The sequence below is a fragment of the Gekko japonicus genome, unplaced genomic scaffold (assembly GCF_001447785.1).
Source record: "Gekko japonicus isolate JY-2015 unplaced genomic scaffold, Gekko_japonicus_V1.1 scaffold360, whole genome shotgun sequence".
NCBI classification, from domain to species: Eukaryota; Metazoa; Chordata; class Lepidosauria; order Squamata; family Gekkonidae; genus Gekko; species Gekko japonicus.
The window spans coordinates 1,131,800-1,149,935 of record NW_015172015.1 but is presented as its reverse complement, the minus strand read 5'-3'; the positions used below and the strand labels follow the sequence as shown (position 1 = coordinate 1,149,935).

Here is an 18,136-nt window from a genome sequence, read left to right as displayed (position 1 = left end):
AAAGGAGTACGACGATGTATATTGTCCCCTTGCTTATTTAATTTATATGCAGAGTACATCATGCGAAATGCCGGCCTGGATGATTCAGAAGCCGGAAGAACATCAACAACCTCAGATATGCAGACAGTACCACTCTAATGGCAGAAAGTGAAGAGGACCTCAAGAGACTCTTTGCTGAGGGTAAAAGAGGAGAGCACAAAGGTTGGCTTGAAACTCAACATCCAAAAAACTAAGATCATGGCATCCGGCCCCATCACTCCTTGGCAAATAGAAGAAGTTGTGGAAGCAGTGACAAACTTCATGTTCCTGGGATCCAAGATCACTGCAGATGGTGACTGCAGCCATGAAATTAAAAGACGCCTGCTCCTTGGGAGGAAAGCGATGGCAAACCTAAACAGCATGATAAAAAGTAGAGACATCACCCTGCCAACAAAAGTCCGCATGGTCAAAGCAATGGTATTCCCAGTAGTACTGTATGACTGCGAGAGTTGGACTATAAGGAAGGCCAAGCGCCAAAGAATAGATTCTTTTGAATTATGGTGCTGGAGAAGATTCTTCAGAGTCCCTTGAACTGCAAGGAGATCAAACCAGTCGATCCTAAAAGAAATCAACCCTGACTGTTCCCTGGAAGGCCAGAGACTGAAGCTGAAGCTCAAATACTTTGGCCACCAAATGAGAAGGGAGCACTCACTGGAGAAGACCCTGATGCTGGGAAAGATTGAAGGTCAAAGAAGAAGGGGACAGCAAAGGATGAGATGGTTAGACAGTGTTATCGAGGCAATGAACATGTAATTAAGCAAACTCCGGAGCACAACGAAAGACAGGAGGGCCTGGCGTGATGTGGTCCATGGGGTCGCGAAGAGTTGGACTCGACTGTGCAACTGAACAACAACAATCCAGCACTCCAGCAGCAGCTAAATAGGGTCTCTGAGAGGCTCACAAGAAAGTCATGATGAAGGTTCTCTCCCACTCTTTGTCTCTAACATTTGGATTATTAGGCAGACACAGCTTTTGAACATGAAGGGTCAGTTCATAACTACACTGGTTAGTTAATAATTTTTTTAATCATTTCTGCTACTGTTAAATTTACTCCCATGAATCATCTAACATGTGTTTAAAACCAGTGATTTCCACAATGGTAATAGAGTTCCCTAATCAAGTTTTTTTATTTATTATTGTAACCCATCATGGGATTCAAGGCTGTATACATGGGTTAACAGAACGTTTCCACATAGGCACTGAACAGACCCTGTTTTATTTTACTTCAGCAAAGCTGCTATATCATGTGTCTTCAAATCATAATGCTCCTTCTGATTATTCTGAAGTTACTGAGTACAACCAAAAAGAGGGGAGAAAAACACAACCCTGCATGAGAAAGGTAACCAAAAAAGTTGAAGACAAATGTCCATTTACACAAATACAGTTTTAAAAGTACATATTGTCTCCACGTGCAAGAACCAATACCAAATGCGTTTTGGTACCTGGCATTCCTCAGTGGTATAATTCAAACTGAGCATTAATTTAATCTGTGTGATCAGTTTTATGTATGTTTTTGTTACATTAATGTAGTCCTCAGTTTGAACTGAGGAGGGCCAGGTGCTGAAATACGTTGCATGCATATTGGGATTAGGTACTTATATGCTGAACCACAGAATTGTTGTTTTAAAATTATATTTCAGCACTTCTGAATGTATTCTTAAATTATGTAGGATGTTTTGTACATTTGCACTACTTGTATGGTTATATTTTACCTTCTTTTTCTTTGTTCCAACCTTTTTGGTTCAAGCTACTTCTTGAGGGACAGGAACTGCATCCTTTAGAATCAGCAGCCTCATACAAGGGCATGGGTTAGACATAGCTTGGCTGAAAGAGCTGAAGGAGGAGATCTTTCCCTGAAGTCTGTCATTTGTCCTGAAATTATTCTGAAGATGAGGAATGGCTCACAAGTAACACTAGCTATGGGATGAATCCTGCAACGATGTGGGGATCTCAAGTAAAATAGCCCCCCCTTCTCTTCCACAGATGTATGCAGCAGATGGAACAGGGGGAGATTTTACCTGATTCCCCCTTGTCACTGCAGTCCCCCATCTTGTGGTACATTTTACTTACAAGTCTCTGCCAATCCTGAGACAGGAACTTAAGGTAAAATGGCAGGCTGCATGAATAAGCAGAATGCAGAGAGAGATCTGCTCTGACAATGCCATCCACAAGCTCTTCCAGTGAATCTTATGCTTAAAAACAAAACAAACTAGTTAGCAGAAGTATATCCATGTTTAAATGCTGAAAAGGGACTACTCACTTGGTTTCCAGCAGCTGTGTGTTTTCTAAAATAAGGTTTTCAACTTCACGGCCCATTCCTTTCAAAGATAGAAAAGAGAAACACTGAGACTCATATCAGATTTATCCATTTTAATCCAGAGTTCAGGGTGTGGAGATACTGCACAAACAGGACTCAATATTAATTTCAAATGAGTGTACATGTTCTCCACTGAGATGGAAGAGAAGTCTGTGCAGTTCTGTTCATATACTGAAGTACCTGCACCCATCCCATGATTAATGGACTGATAAGCATCTTTAAAAAATAAACGGAATATGTTTTGCTAGTAGAATTTGAAAATGCTTAGTACGGAAGCTGACATCCTTCAAAAGAATAAAAATATTTCAGTCCAAGTTTCTAATGTTTGAATGTACTCACTTTTATGGGGTTTTGCCCCTGGATCTCTCATATAACCCTTCCTCTCTTCCACATCAGTCTTGGCTCACAAAAATTGACTATTTTCCCCAGATAAGTAAAATAAATTGAAATTTACAATCGTTAAAATCAACCAACGTTTTTAGTATAGTTGTAGTTATATGCTCTGATATTCAAGCTAGGTAATTTATATTACACAGAAAACATGCTGAATATGTAAAGCTCAAAGACAATCCAACTTGCCCTGAAAATGATCCCCAAATGAGATGAAGCCTTACCAAAAAAATCATGGTCTTTAAAGCCCATGCATCCCATGAAGAGCAGAAAGAAGAAAAGACATTTCATGTGAGGAGGACAGTATGGGTGAGGTGTGGTACAAGACTAGAGATCTGTTAGATATGAAAGATTTCAAAGCAAAGATGACACGGAAAGTTTGAAACAAAATATGTTCTATTTATAAATAAGAGCGGTAGGAAGAATAACAGTTAAAAGAGTAGTGTCAAAAAGATAAATGTAAGAACCCTGCCGATCAGATCACAGGTCTATCTACTCCAGCATCTGATTTCTAACAGTGGCCAGACAGATGTCGCTTGAAGTCCACAGATTATAAAAGATACAACCCACCTCTTTAAGCTTATCCGCAGCAACTGATATTCTAATATGCCACTGCTGAATATGGAGATTCCATATTAACTGCTAAGATCTATCTTCCACTATCTGTCTAATCCCCTTTTAAAGCTATTTAAACCAGCAGGCACACCACATTTTATAACAATTCTACGTATTGTGTGAAGTAGTATTTTCTTTGCTCTGGCCTGCACCTGCAGCCCATCAGTTTCTATAGGTGACCTCAGACTCAAATTTAGCATTATGAGACACAGTATACATTTTTATCCTATATGACTTGATTAAGATTACATAATAAAATAATAGAAATAGCAAAATACATTTATTTGCATCTACTCTGTTGATACCATGTATAATTTTATAAACTTTGATTATTTTGCTGTCATTCTTGTACCTTTTCCAGCTCTGCAATATTCTTTTTGAAATGAAGCAGCAAGACTTGTGCAGAATACACTGCACAATGAATCTTATTACAAACAAAAGTCTTAATAATGGACCTTTGCTATTCAAGTGTATTTGCTATTTGAGTGTAGGGGAAGGCATTCACAGTTAATACATCAATACCTGTATATTTCAGAGCTTCAAAAGACAATTATATTTAAAGAAACATTTTTAGAAAACTGCAATAAAAGCTACATGTTTGATTATTTCCTTTTAATCTGGATCATGTTCCATGTCTCTTAGAATGCAGGGGCCAATAAAGGACTAGAGGTTCCTGTCAGTAAACTGCCATTTGTATTCTGTGTATGCTCTGTGTAACCTGCCTGCTGTATGATGGGGGGGAATTAGCCTGCATTGCTCTGTTCTCATCCTCCCTGTGCGCTTTATCTCTTCTTTTGACCTTGGAATGCTTTTGCTGCCTTTGTAGTAGGTAAGACTGTGAGAACTGTTGATAGGCTGGTGTGAACCAAACGGCTGAAAGGCTATCTCCCGCCTTGGTTTTCTCCCGCTCGAATTTCTGCTGAGCGCGAACTGTATTCATTGGCTTAACCCTTTTTTCCTGTCTATATCTGTACATGCTTGGCTTTGAGTTTCATTCCTGACAATGATCATGAAAGTGTATCAATAGTGACTTGTATTAAAGCAACCTATTCTTATGAATCGCTGTGGACTGCAACTGCTCTATGGAACCTGACAGTTCCACATCAGATCTAGGAAAATTAATCCCAGACTTCTATATTAAATTGGAACAGACTTGCTATTTATAGCATATATTTATGAACTGAATAAACTAGACTGATTTTCATAAATACATCTCTTTAGAATACAAGACACATGTCCTGTGTTATATTCCCACACTTGCTTCTATACACATATGGAGCTCTCAAGCAAATGGGTTTTCCTGTTCACAGGGTGGTGAGACTGAAAAACAGAGCTCAAGAAACCTATTCTTGTATTAAGTGAACATTAAAGTCCTTACAGGGAAGAAAGCTCCATGTGCACATCAGAGACCTGAAGAAAGTCACTGGGTCAGGACAGAACCCTGTTTCTGAAGTCATTAAATGTAGTTAATTTTTTTCACCTTTTGAGTTATAGGTATAAAGTGAAGACAGCCTGTGTGGAACAGTGGTTAGAGTGCTGGACTAGGTTCAAATCACCACTTGCCAGCAGTGTTCACTCTAAGCTGAGTTAGTGTGAGCTAGCTCACAGTTTTTTAGCCTCCAGCTCACACATTTTTGTCTTGACTCAGGAAGGATGGCTCCAGAGCCCACAAATTTATGCAGCAGCCAAATTGTTCGCTCACAATTTTAATGCCAGTGGCTCGCAAAATAGAATTTTTGCTCACAAGACCCCATAGCTTAGAGGGAACGTTGCTTGCCAGTAAGCTTACTAGGTGACCTTGGGCCAGTCATTCCCTCAATCTAACCTAACTCACAAGGTTGTTTGAGGATAAAATACAAATGGTGAGAACCATGTGTGTCACCCTGAGCTTCCTGAAGGAAGGGCAGGATTTATTAAATATATTCTTTAACACATATAGAGATGATGGCATCTTGACAAAAGTTAATAGTGTTTCATATAGCCATTTCCACAGTTGCTGAAATCTTACACCAGCCCCACACTTCCAAAAACACAGTGCATCCCATTCTTACTGTGTGGGTGGGTAGGAACCCCAACTAGCTTTTCTGCTGTTGCAAAAGGAAAAAGAGGCAATCTCACTTCATTCTTCTCCTCACTTGAGCTCCGGTGCATGTTTGTCCAAGTGATTCCAACAATTCCCAGCTTAAGCCTTTTTAGTGTCAAAACCCCTCCCCACACACACCAGCCCAGAAGTTGGTAGGATCCAACTCCAGGCTCACATAGTGCTGGAGGAGCGGTACTGCAGTACATTATTTACCGTATTTTTTGGACCATAAGACACACTTTTTCTTCCAAAAAAAGTGGGAGGAAAAGTGAGTGCGTCTTATGGACCGAAGGTTCAGAATATTTTTTTCCCTGTTTTCCTCCTTTAAAAACTAGGTGCGTCTTAAGGTCAGGTGTGTCTTATGGTCCGAAAAATACGGTATATCTTACTAGTAGCCAGTACTTGTATTTGTATCCTACAATGTGTTTGGCATGTTTTAAAGATAAGGGATTGACCTTCCATCCTGCACTCAGTAATTGGAACATAGTGAAAGTGCTTCCAGAAGGCTAAGTCTTAGTCATGTGCTTACATCAAGGCATACAAGGCATAATTCTTACAGTTGTTGACCACTAATAAAGAAAATGGGTCTCCCCTTTCTTCCATGAATACTTGAGATTTGGCCTTTTAAATTGTATAAACCTTGTCCAGAAAGAGTACTGGAGTTTTTGCACTACACTTTTAACTATAGGCATCCTTAACAAAAAAATAAATATTAGGCAAAATAAAAGATACCAAGCAAGATTGTTTTTAAAAAGCACACACATTATGAGAACATCAGCCATGAATACTGAATTTTAACATGGTCATTTCCAAAATACAGAAAAAGCATACACACCAGAATATTCCCCTGGGTACGCAGCCCAAGAGAAAGCAGATTAAAGAATCCCATTAACTAATTTTGAAGAACTGTGCACCATAAATCAAACAAAATAATCAATATACAGTATGTCATACTACTAATACAGAATATCTCACTGAAATGTTAATGAGTAAAGCAGCAGTCCAGGCACACTTGTTTATATAACTCATATGCTGTGTTTCTGTGAATAAACACACAATCAAGGCAGTTCACAAGTTCAGACGCTGAAGCTGCAGACTGGGAGGTCTGTAGCTCGGCAGTTCAAGACCCTAGTGCTGCGTGACAGAGTGAGCTCCCGTCTCTGGCCCCAGCTCCAGCCAACCTAGCAGTTCAAAAGCAAGAAATTACATGTAGATAAATAGGCACTGCTTCGGTGGGAAGGTAATGGTGTTCCGTGCACCTCAGTGTTTAGTTGGCCACATGACCACGGAGAAGTCTTCAGAGCGCGCTGGCTCTTCGGCTTGGAAACGGAGATGAGCACTACCCCCCTAGAGTCAGATTTGACTGGCTTTCAGGCAAGGGAAACCTTTACCTTTACCTTAAGACCCATTAAGTTCAGTGAAGCGTCTGTGATGATGCTGTTAGTTCTATTTGCACAAAGCGTTTTACACCCCCTCCCTTAAAAGATCCCAAGCCCAGTAGAATTATTATGAGCACTGGGTAATATTATAAGAGAGCCAAAGATTCTCACGTTAAAAGTTTTAGCTATACCTAGGAAAATCTTATGAAAGCATTTGTAAATGCTATGTTGTTTTGTAAGCTAACCTGAGCCAGCCTTGGCTGGAAGGGCGGGGTAGAAATTTAATAAATCAATCAATCAACATTGTTTACAAGCCTGCTCTACAGCAGAATATTGACAATGAAACCCTTAATACGTTTTTCTAAAGTTAAGTGTGTGTCCAAGCTCCTAAGAGTAGAAAGAGTTAGCAGAAACAGATCATTCCTGACTTCCCTTTACACTAGCAGCCCATGTCCCCTGAAAAACAGAGAGGTACCTGGGGGGGGGGGGATGTCAAGTGCATGGAGGATACAGCAAGGAGGAGGAAATTCCCCCAACTCCTCTCGTGTAAGCAGGAGGGTCTCCTGTTCCTCAGCAGCAGCTTTTTGGAGAACACAGGGGCCACTGAGAGAGAAAGATATCCTTCTGCAAACATCTCCCATTCTCTCACAGGATGCCCACTAGATGGTGGGATTGTGTATGAAGATGTGGCCATCACTAGCCACTTACCTTCCAACTAGGTTGGCCCACTGCCTTATCAGCATCCTCACCTCAGCCCATTACCCACTTTGTCCCTTCAGTTCCATGCTGGCTATAAGTTATCCCTCTGGCCACATTGATAAGATTAGTAGCAGGAGTCATAATGCATCAACACCCATCCTCCACCCAATTCCTTTCCCCATGCTGAGAATGGGCATTGGTGAAAGGGCTGTTGTTGTGAAAACCACTGTTGTGGGGGGTGCCATTCCCACATAATATTACCAGCATAGGGGAAGCATTTAGGAAGCTCTCTCACAGGTGAAAGGTTATAGGTTCCCAAAACACACTTTCTATCATCCTCTCCTGTTCAGCTTTCAGACTGTGCTCCTCCAATCTACATGAGCCAAATAGTTCAAGAGGAAGGGGCAGCCTGACTAGCTTTTGGAGATATAAAATATTACTACAGAGAAGAGCAAGTATTTTACTCAACATATGGTTAAAAGAGCCAAAATTAAAACTATGCAAAGCAAATTCTGAATCCTATGAAAAATATGAAATTGTCATAATGAAGTCAGATGCACAGTTGCCACTTCCACAACACATCCCCCGCTACATGACTTATAGACAGGAAACGCAATCAACAGACTGGCCAAATGAAAGCCCCAAATTCCTATGACTAGTTGTATTTGCTCCAAATATATCAATATAACTAATTCTCGGCACTGCCAAATCTGTGGATATTTAAATATAGACAAAAGAGCTGTGAATGGACGAGACCAACTTTCAATGATGCAAAGATTACACAGCAGGATCCCAGTTTCAGCAGACTGTACACAGTAGTATTCACCACGGTCCCTAATAATTTAGCCAAATAACTGTGAAACATTTAATACACTCTATTGCCAGCATAGAAAAGCCCTCTTGAATCGGTTTTGCATTGTTTGCAGAAAGTCAGGAGAGTGGGAGCTTTCCTGACCTCCTCAAGCAGCCTATTCCATAAGGTGGGGGCCACAACAGAGAAGGCAACAGAGAAGGCATGGTTATGGGCATATGTTGATTTTGCCCATTTACAGGTTGGCAAAAGACCCTGCTGAGTGAAGCTGTCATGGCAGAGTGTAGTGGGAGAAGCAGTTTCACAGATACGAAGCTCCAATGCCATGAAGGGCTTTGCTTATGAGAGCTAATACCTTAAATTGAGCCTGGTAACTGAGGGGCAGCTCGTGAAGTGCCTGCAGGATGTGAGTAATATGAGTGCTCCATCTAAAGGTAAAGGTTTCCCTTGCCTGAAAGCCAGTCGAATCTGACTCTAGGGGGCAGTGCCACCACCTCCGTTTTCAAGCCGAAGAGCCAGCACTGTCTGAAGACTTCTCCATGGTCATGTGACTGGCATGACTAAACGCCAAGGCACATGGAACATTGTTACCTTCCCACCAAAGCAGTACCTATTTCTCGACTTGCAATTTCTTGCTTTCAAACTGCTAGGCTGCATTTTGTACCAAGTGGAGTTCTCAAACTCATTTTGAGGGGAGACCAATGTAGAGTGCATCACAATAGTCTAATCGTGATGCTATTGTGACATGGATCCATGGGGCCAGATCAGGCAGATCAAGGATAAGGAACCATTTTGGGGCTAGGGCTAGGGCCTAGGCTGAGATGGAAAAAGCCTTTTTTGAAGCTGCATTAATTTGCTTCTACAGTAATAATGTTGAGAGAAGGAGAAGAATTAGTTTTATGCCCCACTCTTCACCACCCAAAGGTGTCTTGGAGTGACGTACAATTGCCTTCTCTGCCTCTCCCCACAACAGACACCCTGTGAGGTAGGTGGAGCTGAGAGAGTTCTGAGAGAATTGTGACTGACCCAAGGTCACCCAGCTGGCTTTACATGAAAGAATGGGGACTCAAATCCAATTCTCCAGATTAAAGTCCTAGCTCTCAACCAGCTGGCTCTACACCATTAACTGAGTCAGCAAGGGTCAGCTGAACTCCATCAAAAGTGAGAACTGCAATGTCCTTCAAACTCTCCACTGGGGAGGGGGGGCGGAGCAACTCCAAAGATGGCAGACACATAATCATATCGCTCCTGACTTCTACCCTCCTCCAGGCTACAAAACTATAAGAATAAAACCAATTCTGCATTAAATAATTATGGGGAAATCTGGTGGACCTAAAAATAAACAGCCTACAAAGGATATTGAATCGATGACTGCTTATTTTGCCAAACAAGATGCTTCGAAAACCCCAGGCCCAAAGACGACAGATAGTTCCAAAATGGCGGCCGCTACTGATACTACACACAATGATGACACACCTTTTGGTAAAAAGGACTTAAAATCATTGAAAGTAGACCTTCACCATTTTTTAAAAGACTCGATGTCTGAATTGCTCCAACCAGTCCATTCCAAACTGGTGGAGCTTGCAGAAAACATAAAGGACGTTTCTACAACAGCAGATGAAGACCTCGCAACTGGTGAGGCTTTACAAATGGAAGTGAAAACACTATGTGAAAAAGTCTCTGCAAGATAAGCTTCTAAGTATGGAAAACAGATGGAGACAACTCAAAGCTACGCGGGATGGCAGAAGACGCAGAAGGTACATCTGATTTCGCAACATTCATTTCTACCTGGTTAGCTAAGTCTTTGAATTTAGAAAATGGCATCGTCCCAGCTCCAAATGATTTACCTAAGGGCTTTACATAAAGATTGAAAAGAATGGGGGATAGAATTGCACCCTGTGGAACTCCACAGGATAGATTCCACACTGATGACAACTGGTCTCTCCAATACCAACCCTATGAGTCCTATACATAAGAAATGATTTGAACCAATTAAGCGTGCATCCCCTGGTACCTACTTCTGCCTCCAAGTGCCTCAACAAGACAGTATGATCTCCTGTATCAAAGGCCGCAGATAGTCCAATAATAGCAAAAAAGAGGTATGGTCTTTGTCCACACTCAGAGGGAGACTGTTGACTAAGTCTACCAGAGCCATCTCTGTTGCATTGCTTGGCCTAATGCCAGAATGAAAAAGGTCTAGAGCAGACGAGTTATCCCAGAAGACCTGGGGTTGATCCACTACTGATCTCTTAAACACTTTGCCATGAAAGTCAGATTAGAGACTGGAGATAATTAGACACATCATTTTTCTACTGGGATAGTTTTTTAAGTAGTGGAAGGATAACCACCTTTTTGAGTGTCAATGGAAGGTGCCCAGAGTTAGTGACTGATTTATAATAGATATGAAGGGTTTGTTGATGTGGTTCTTACATGAGAAGCATGGTTCTTACATGAGAAGTGGTGGCGGCTACAAGCATGGACGGCTTCAAAAGGGAATTAGATAAGCATATGGAGCAGAGGTCCATCAGTGGCTATTAGCCACAAGGTATAGATAGGGACTCTGGGGCAAGTGATGCTCTGTCATCTTGGTGCTGGGGCCTCCCCGCTCTTGCCAAGGCTGCCTTCGCCTCCAGGCACTCGCGGCTCTCGCCTTCTCCCCCGGCAGCGAGGCGACCCGCGCCTCGGCCAGGGCGACGGCCGCCGTCTCCCGCAGGCTGAAAGTTGGCTCCCAGCCCTCGTCCGTGCAGGAGCGGCCCCCTCGCCTCGTCGCCCTCCCCGCTCTTGCCAAGGCTGCCTTCGCCTCCAGGCACTCGCGGCTCTCGCCTTCTCCCCCGGCAGCGAGGCGACCCGCGCCTCGGCCAGGGCGACGGCCGCCGTCTCCCGCAGGCTGAAAGTTGGCTCCCAGCCCTCGTCCGTGCAGGAGCGGCCCCCTCGCCTCGTCGCCCTCCCCGCTCTTGCCAAGGCTGCCTTCGCCTCCAGGCACTCGCGGCTCTCGCCTTCTCCCCCGGCAGCGAGGCGACCCGCGCCTCGGCCAGGGCGACGGCCGCCGTCTCCCGCAGGCTGAAAGTTGGCTCCCAGCCCTCGTCCGTGCAGGAGCGGCCCCCTCGCCTCGTCGCCCTCCCCGCTCTTGCCAAGGCTGCCTTCGCCTCCAGGCACTCGCGGCTCTCGCCTTCTCCCCCGGCAGCGAGGCGACCCGCGCCTCGGCCAGGGCGACGGCCGCCGTCTCCCGCAGGCTGAAAGTTGGCTCCCAGCCCTCGTCCGTGCAGGAGCGGCCCCCTCGCCTCGTCGCCCTCCCCGCTCTTGCCAAGGCTGCCTTCGCCTCCAGGCACTCGCGGCTCTCGCCTTCTCCCCCGGCAGCGAGGCGACCCGCGGCTCGGCCAGGGCGACGGCCACCGTCTCCCGCAGGCTGAAAGTCGGCTCCCGGCCCTCGTTCCGCGCCGGCGCCATCCTTCGTGGCGCCCCGCTGCGTGAGGCTGCGTCAGAGGCGGCACTTGGAGAACATAGCCAATGGGACATGGGTAAGCCTCTGAGGGACAGCGGAGGCGGCCTAACACTGTGGGTGCGCATTTTCTATCCCCTGCGTCAGTTTGCGTCTTACTGAATTATTATAAGGGAGAGATGATTTTAGCAGCCAGAATGGGCAAGGATCCAGAGTACAAGTACTGGTCTTCACCGATACCAGGATTTTGTCAACATCCATCATGGAAACTGGGACAAATGATCCATGAATAGACCTGGCAATGTATTTGTCTTGTCTACCGGTGTGCCTGTTACAACTGACATCCATATCAGAGTGTATTTTTGATATATCAGCAAAAAGCTTGGCAAATATTTCACAGCTAATTGTCTCTTCCTGAGATAATAAATGCTCAGATTTTGGCATCAGCAGTTGCTGAGCTACCTTGAACAGTTGGGATGGTCATGAGCTAGCTGAAGCTATAGTAGCAGAGTAGCAACATTTCTTTGCTACCACTTCATAAGTCTTCCAAGGGCTCTATAGTGTAATCAATCAGATTTGGTACGTGTTCACTGCCAGCGTCGTTCTAGAATCTCCAAGCCCTCTTCAGGACATCCAGTTCTGTGTTAAACCACAGTTTATGCCCCAGGGGCAGGAGTAGTTGTAGAGGGATGTGACGGATTGCAAAGAAAAGTAGGCTTTTTAAAATGCTGCTTGTGTCAGAGAGTCAGGGAGTTCAAGAGTTAATCTTCCCCGGAGCAAAGAGCTTATGTGATTGGCTGCTCTACTCGCTCTCTGATTGGGCAGCATCAGCTCAGAGAGGAAATAAAAACAGCTGATCTGGAGGGGAAAGTTTTTTTCCATTCACCTTTTGGTCTCTGTCTGAAATCTAACATCTGGATCAGTAGCCAAAGGGTTTGGCTTCTGAGGGAAGAGATTTTGGAAGCCAGTGATTTCTGCCAGGCAATAGTCAGAAAAGTACTTCTACAGAGAGAAGAAGAGAGACCCCATTGTCTTAAATATATTAGAACTACTCTGAGAGAGAATTTAGATTCTCCACCAAGAAAGCTACAGAACAGCTTTATACAGACAATGGATACTGGAGAAGGATTTGGCAGAAGGTCTGGGTAGTTAGAGAGAACTCCCATACAAGTCAAATAGTAAAAGGAGTTATTGCTTCTCAGGGACAAGGAGAACAACTTCCTGCCAGTGACAGGGGTTGCGAAGAGAATCCTGGTCTGTGATAAAGGGGAGATGGTTAGACACCTCAAGAGTTAGTGAAAAGCTGTAATATCTGAAAGAAACTATAAGCAAACACTATTCTCTAAGAAACTATATTTACGATTTTAACAGCTGAAATATATACTAAGCAAAGCATTTCTCATTGAAAAAATCTTGAAACTCTGAAAATAAGTCACAACAACACTCTCTTGTATGGTTTAAGAATTCAGATCTGTATATATTAGAAAGTTTGTCCTCAGCAACCACTATACCTGGAATCCTCATTTTTATCTATTCCCTGCCTGTTCGTTAAAATCTTTATTCTGTTTTGAAAGTTAATTTTACGTCACATGCCATTTTATGAGGGTATTTTAAAACAAGCCAGCTCCTGTATTCCCTCTAGTTCCTGTGTGGGGTCATAAGCCTAAACTAATATCTGTGACAGGGTGGGACAGTTAAAGCTTATAAAATAAAATAAAGCTGAAATACACACTACTGAAGGGCGGCTCAGTCACTGAGGGAAACATTTTTGGCAGCAAAATCTGCCTGAAAATGGGGACGTGTCAGGAGTCTGTCATAAAGGGCAACCTTGCCGATAGCTTCAAGGATTCTCATGTTCTACATGTCCTCATGTTCCACATTCCACTGCAGCCTCAGCTGAGAATGGACTTTTAAGAAACATATGCCCTCAGCAGCCATTTCTAGGTTTTACTAACAGAAACCAATCCTGAAATGCTGGCAAATGGCAAAGGGAGGGGGCAGTGCTCATTCCAGGGCTGTTTTGATCTTTGAGGGAGGATTCATCAGTGCCCAGCAGCAATCATTGGGCAAGTTGATACCATGTGACTTGCAGTACTCATCTATGCCCAGCTGCTCACTAGTGTTCAACAGGAGCCCTCCATAAAAGCCAGTGCTGCACAGTGGTTAGAGTTTCAAACAAGGATCTGGTTCAGATCCCCACTTTGTCATGGAAGTTCCCTTGGTGATCTTGGGCAAGACACACACTCTCAGCCACTCTCACACACTATCCCATCACAGGGCTGTTGGGAAGATAAAATGGAAGAGGATGATATAAGCTGCTTTGGCTCCCCATTGTGGAAAAAGGCAGGATATAAATGTAGTAAATAAATACAGCTGGAGATAGGGGGCAGATAAAATGTAGATTGGTGGGTGGGTGGGAAGGAGAGAAGAAAGCAGGGAAACGTTGAAGATATGGGTGTTACCAGGAAAAGGGAAAAAGGAAATACCATGGGGAGGGGAATACAGGAGAAAGTGAAGTTAAAAGGTGGAGCACGCTAAACTTCAGTGGAACCACAGCTTTAAAAAGAGAAGCTTTTGCTATTATGTTTTTTGGTTGGTTCTGGCTAATACAGTGAGATGAGCCTATGCTTGTAATCCTGTGCATAGTGAACACATACCATAGGGAAGTGGGTGTTCAGTGCAGCCCCCATATCTACTGCTGCCACCAAGTCATCCTACTGCTCTGCTACTGTCAACTCCACACCTCCCCTGACTCAACAGAATTGAGTGTTAAATGGGGGAGAAAGCTACAAAAGAGGTAAACGCACTACGTAAATCCAAAATGACAGCATATAAAGCAGTGCACTGGGGCAAAGCTCAACCAACTAACACGTACATGAGTTGTACACCTCAAACACACATAGTAAGTAAAAAGGATGATGTCGACTTGCACGTGATAAAATTCCAGCAGTATTCAAATTCTGGCAGCTGGCCCACAATTGTGATTTGTACATAAAAAGTTCTACGCTGGCACAGAAGGCAACCATATTCATACAGAGACTCCTGGATTACAGACCCATCTCCTGACTCAGTACTAGATGCTGTTGATCACCAGTGGCAGAATGGCCAATAGTTACTAGAAAATTCCTGGATGGCTACTACCCTCATTTATCAAGTGGGCTTGTAAATTATAATTTATTTAAACTTTTAAAAGAAAGAGCAAAATGAGGCCCTTTGTGCTGTTTACAAGAGGAATAGCAGGTAGGGGATTCATTCACAAGCTCAAATTGGGAAAATCTGATTGCCCCAAATTATTTCCACAGCATATTGGCAAAGGGGCCCACCAATCTTTAGATATAATTTGTTCAATAACTGCCTGATAATTATATATACAAAACTCTGTATCACCCATCCTATAGCACCCAGTGCCTGGAGATCTGGAAGCAGTACCATTTGATGCCACTGGACACTTCTATTAGCAACTAAGTTGAACAATTCAGTTCCATCTCTAGGGGATTTGATCCAATTGCACAATGCAAGATCATCACTGATAAGGGTATTTGATGAACACAGGAATTCAGGGGATTTGATTTATTTGATTTGATTTGTACCCCGCCCTCCCTGCCGAAGCAGGCTCAGAGCAGCTTACATAAAATTATCACAGATAAAACAGCAATACAAATATCAACATAAAATACAACATAATTACTAAAAGTAATTTGTATGGCGGTAGTGGTGCAATGCATAGTAAATTACAGTCAGCAGGTGATTTTTCTATTGGCAAGCACAGGCTGCCCACATTACTTCCAAGGCACTAATTATGAGCTATAACGAAGACATGTGGGCTATAACTGGGGAAGATGTGAGCTTGAGCCCGAAAGTCAATGCCTATGTACGATTAATTGAGGAGGCAGGATAGAGATGTATGCTTTCCTTAAAAAAACAGCACCTTAGGTTGTTATACGCTTCCCCTTATTGTTGTGTAGACTGATGATGCTGGGAGTGGCTTCAGAGCTCCCTATGACACAATACTTGATTATTGCCTAGAGCAGTGGTGGCGAACCTATGGCACGGGTGCCAGAGGTGGCACTCAGAGCCCTCTCTGTGGGCACACGTGCCATCGCCCCAGCCAGGCCTAGACCATCATTAAAGTGTCGAATTCTCTGCCAAATAATTTTAAGTAAATGAAAGCATTTGGGATTGCTTTCTTTACTTTGTTTGGATCATCTTAAGTTAATGTATGAGTTGTTTTTTCTAAAGCAAAACCTCAGTATTCAGGTTCAATTGCCGTGTTGGCACTTTGCGATAAATAAGTGGGTTTTGGGTCGCAGTTTGGGCACTCGGTCTCTAAAAGGTTCACCATCACTGGCCTAGAGGCTGGCCATAAGCTACCATTCTTGCAAACCTGCATTATCCACTGAATGGTTGGAACAAACTGATAGACACATTTTAGAACAGGATGAATTTTTCCATCCTCATTAAACCATTTGTAAGGAACCTAAAAGGAATATTACATAGTCAAAGTTAATCATCTTACTTCAATACTTCTTTAAACATAATTTCAATGTTTAAAAGCCATGGAGCAATCTTCAAGTTTCTTAAATTTCCATTTATTTTTACGATTTATCTTCAACAGCAGTTTCTGAAATATCCACTTACCCAGCAAGTCGGCTCCTTCATCCACATCCCCAATCAGACCAGAGCCAGCAGAAGATAACTCTTCAAAGAGTGATTCTGTATTACGATCAAATGCTTTGTTTTCTATGCCTTTGGCAGGAGTGCTGTGCAACAGAATTGCAATTTAAAGAGTAAAGTTTTTTTTTAAAGATGCTAGTGTTAACTGATTTAAACATTACCTATGTAGACCCAGGCTAGTCCAATCTCATCAGATCTCAGAAGCTAAGCAGGGTCAGGCCTGGTTACTCTTTGGATGGGAGAACACTCAGGAAATCCACGGCTCCTAAGCAGAGGCAGACAAAGGCAAACCACCTCTCAACGTCTCTTGCCTTGAAAGCCCTATGGGGTTGGCCTTGTCAGCTGTGACTTGACAGGACTTTCCACCACCTCATGTAGCTCCAAATCCATTTTACAAGCAGATTACTGAATTTTCATTTATTGCCAACAGCTCTGATCCAGTTTTTTACAATACAGTAAAAATTTCCTCTTCAATCTACCCATGAATCTCTCTCCAACTGACTCATCAACACCTTCTGAACCACTGGATCCATCTGACAACATATGTTCTTGTGCATAACACTGCACATTCATCTGGCAGCCCCTACAGAGAGGCACATCCCCAGAATCAGGTAAGTAACCCAGTGTATACAAAGCAGAAGGGTGGGAGACACAAGTCATACCATCACACAGAGGTGCTCACATAGTCTTCTCTTCCTACCTTTTATCCTCTTCTCTACTGCTAATCTCATTTCACTTCTGCCTCAACACCAATTTGGTTCATTTTATCCTCTTCTCCCCTCCTCTCCCAAGTCTTCTGCATATCTAAGGGGTACAGTCCTTCACTCTGTGCCAGACACTTGGAAAGACCGGATGCACAAAGTCTGTCAGATTGCCCTCACCTTCCTGAGGGACTCTGAATAAAATGCTTGGACCTTCTTGGTATCTCAGCTGAGGTAGTATAGGATGCATTCAAACTGTTTCTGACATTCCTAAGCACCCTATGTAAAATGATAAATGGTTTCGTGGCTGACTGAATTATTAAGGGGCTGCAGGGGCATTTTCCCTAATCAAAGATTGTTATAACTTTTCCATTTTTCTAAATTCTTCACTGGCCAAGTACCTTGAACCTTTATATCCACTAAGGTCTTTATCCATATCCAGCTCTGGGGTGGATTCAATGATTGCCTGAACTTCAGATTTGTCTTCATTTTCATTAGAACCTTGGGAAGAAAGTAGTAAATATCAATTAACAGAAAGGAAAAAACTGCTTATGAAACCTGATATGTCACATATAAAGTCTAATTAATGATGGGACTCCTGGATTTTACAGGGTCTTAGATGTATTGATACACCTTTCCCCTTCCTGATCTCTGCTAATAGCCTATTAAGTTGTTTTAAGTAATTTTAATTCTGTATTTTATACTATGTAATTGTATATTGAACGCACTTGGTGCCTAATGTGAGCTGCCCTGAGCCCGTTCGCGGGGAGGGCGGGGTATAAATGTCATAAATAAAATAAAATAAATAAATAAATAATACATATAACCTATGGGTTATATTCTACAATCCATAACTGTGAGGATCAGGAATTTCTCATTTCCCTTCCCTCAGTGGCCTTTTTCAACCCTGGGAAAATTGATACTGAGAGAAGTGAGAACCAAGTAGCTATTAATCATATGGCTCTAGAGGCTGCAGTGTGAAGGGACAA

The 18,136-nt window shown here is 43.1% G+C and overlaps 1 protein-coding gene across 11 annotated transcripts in view; it reads right to left on the bottom strand.

The window, feature by feature from the left end:
• The window catches only part of SPAG9 (sperm associated antigen 9), a 132,568-nt gene that overhangs the window by 50,205 nt on the left and 64,227 nt on the right, over window positions 1-18,136 (bottom strand). For 6 of the 11 annotated variants that reach the window (XM_015420375.1, XM_015420376.1, XM_015420382.1 and 3 more), the window contains exons 7-9: window positions 17,549-17,648; window positions 16,411-16,532; window positions 2,300-2,357 (exon numbers count right to left, since the gene is read on the bottom strand). In XM_015420375.1, the coding sequence (XP_015275861.1) occupies window positions 2,300-2,357; window positions 16,411-16,532; window positions 17,549-17,648 (280 nt within the window). Of the gene's footprint in view, window positions 1-2,299; window positions 2,358-2,970; window positions 2,986-16,410; window positions 16,533-17,548; window positions 17,649-18,136 lie in introns of all 11 variants that reach the window. The other 5 variants (XM_015420372.1, XM_015420378.1, XM_015420374.1 and 2 more) reach the window with 1 other exon arrangement.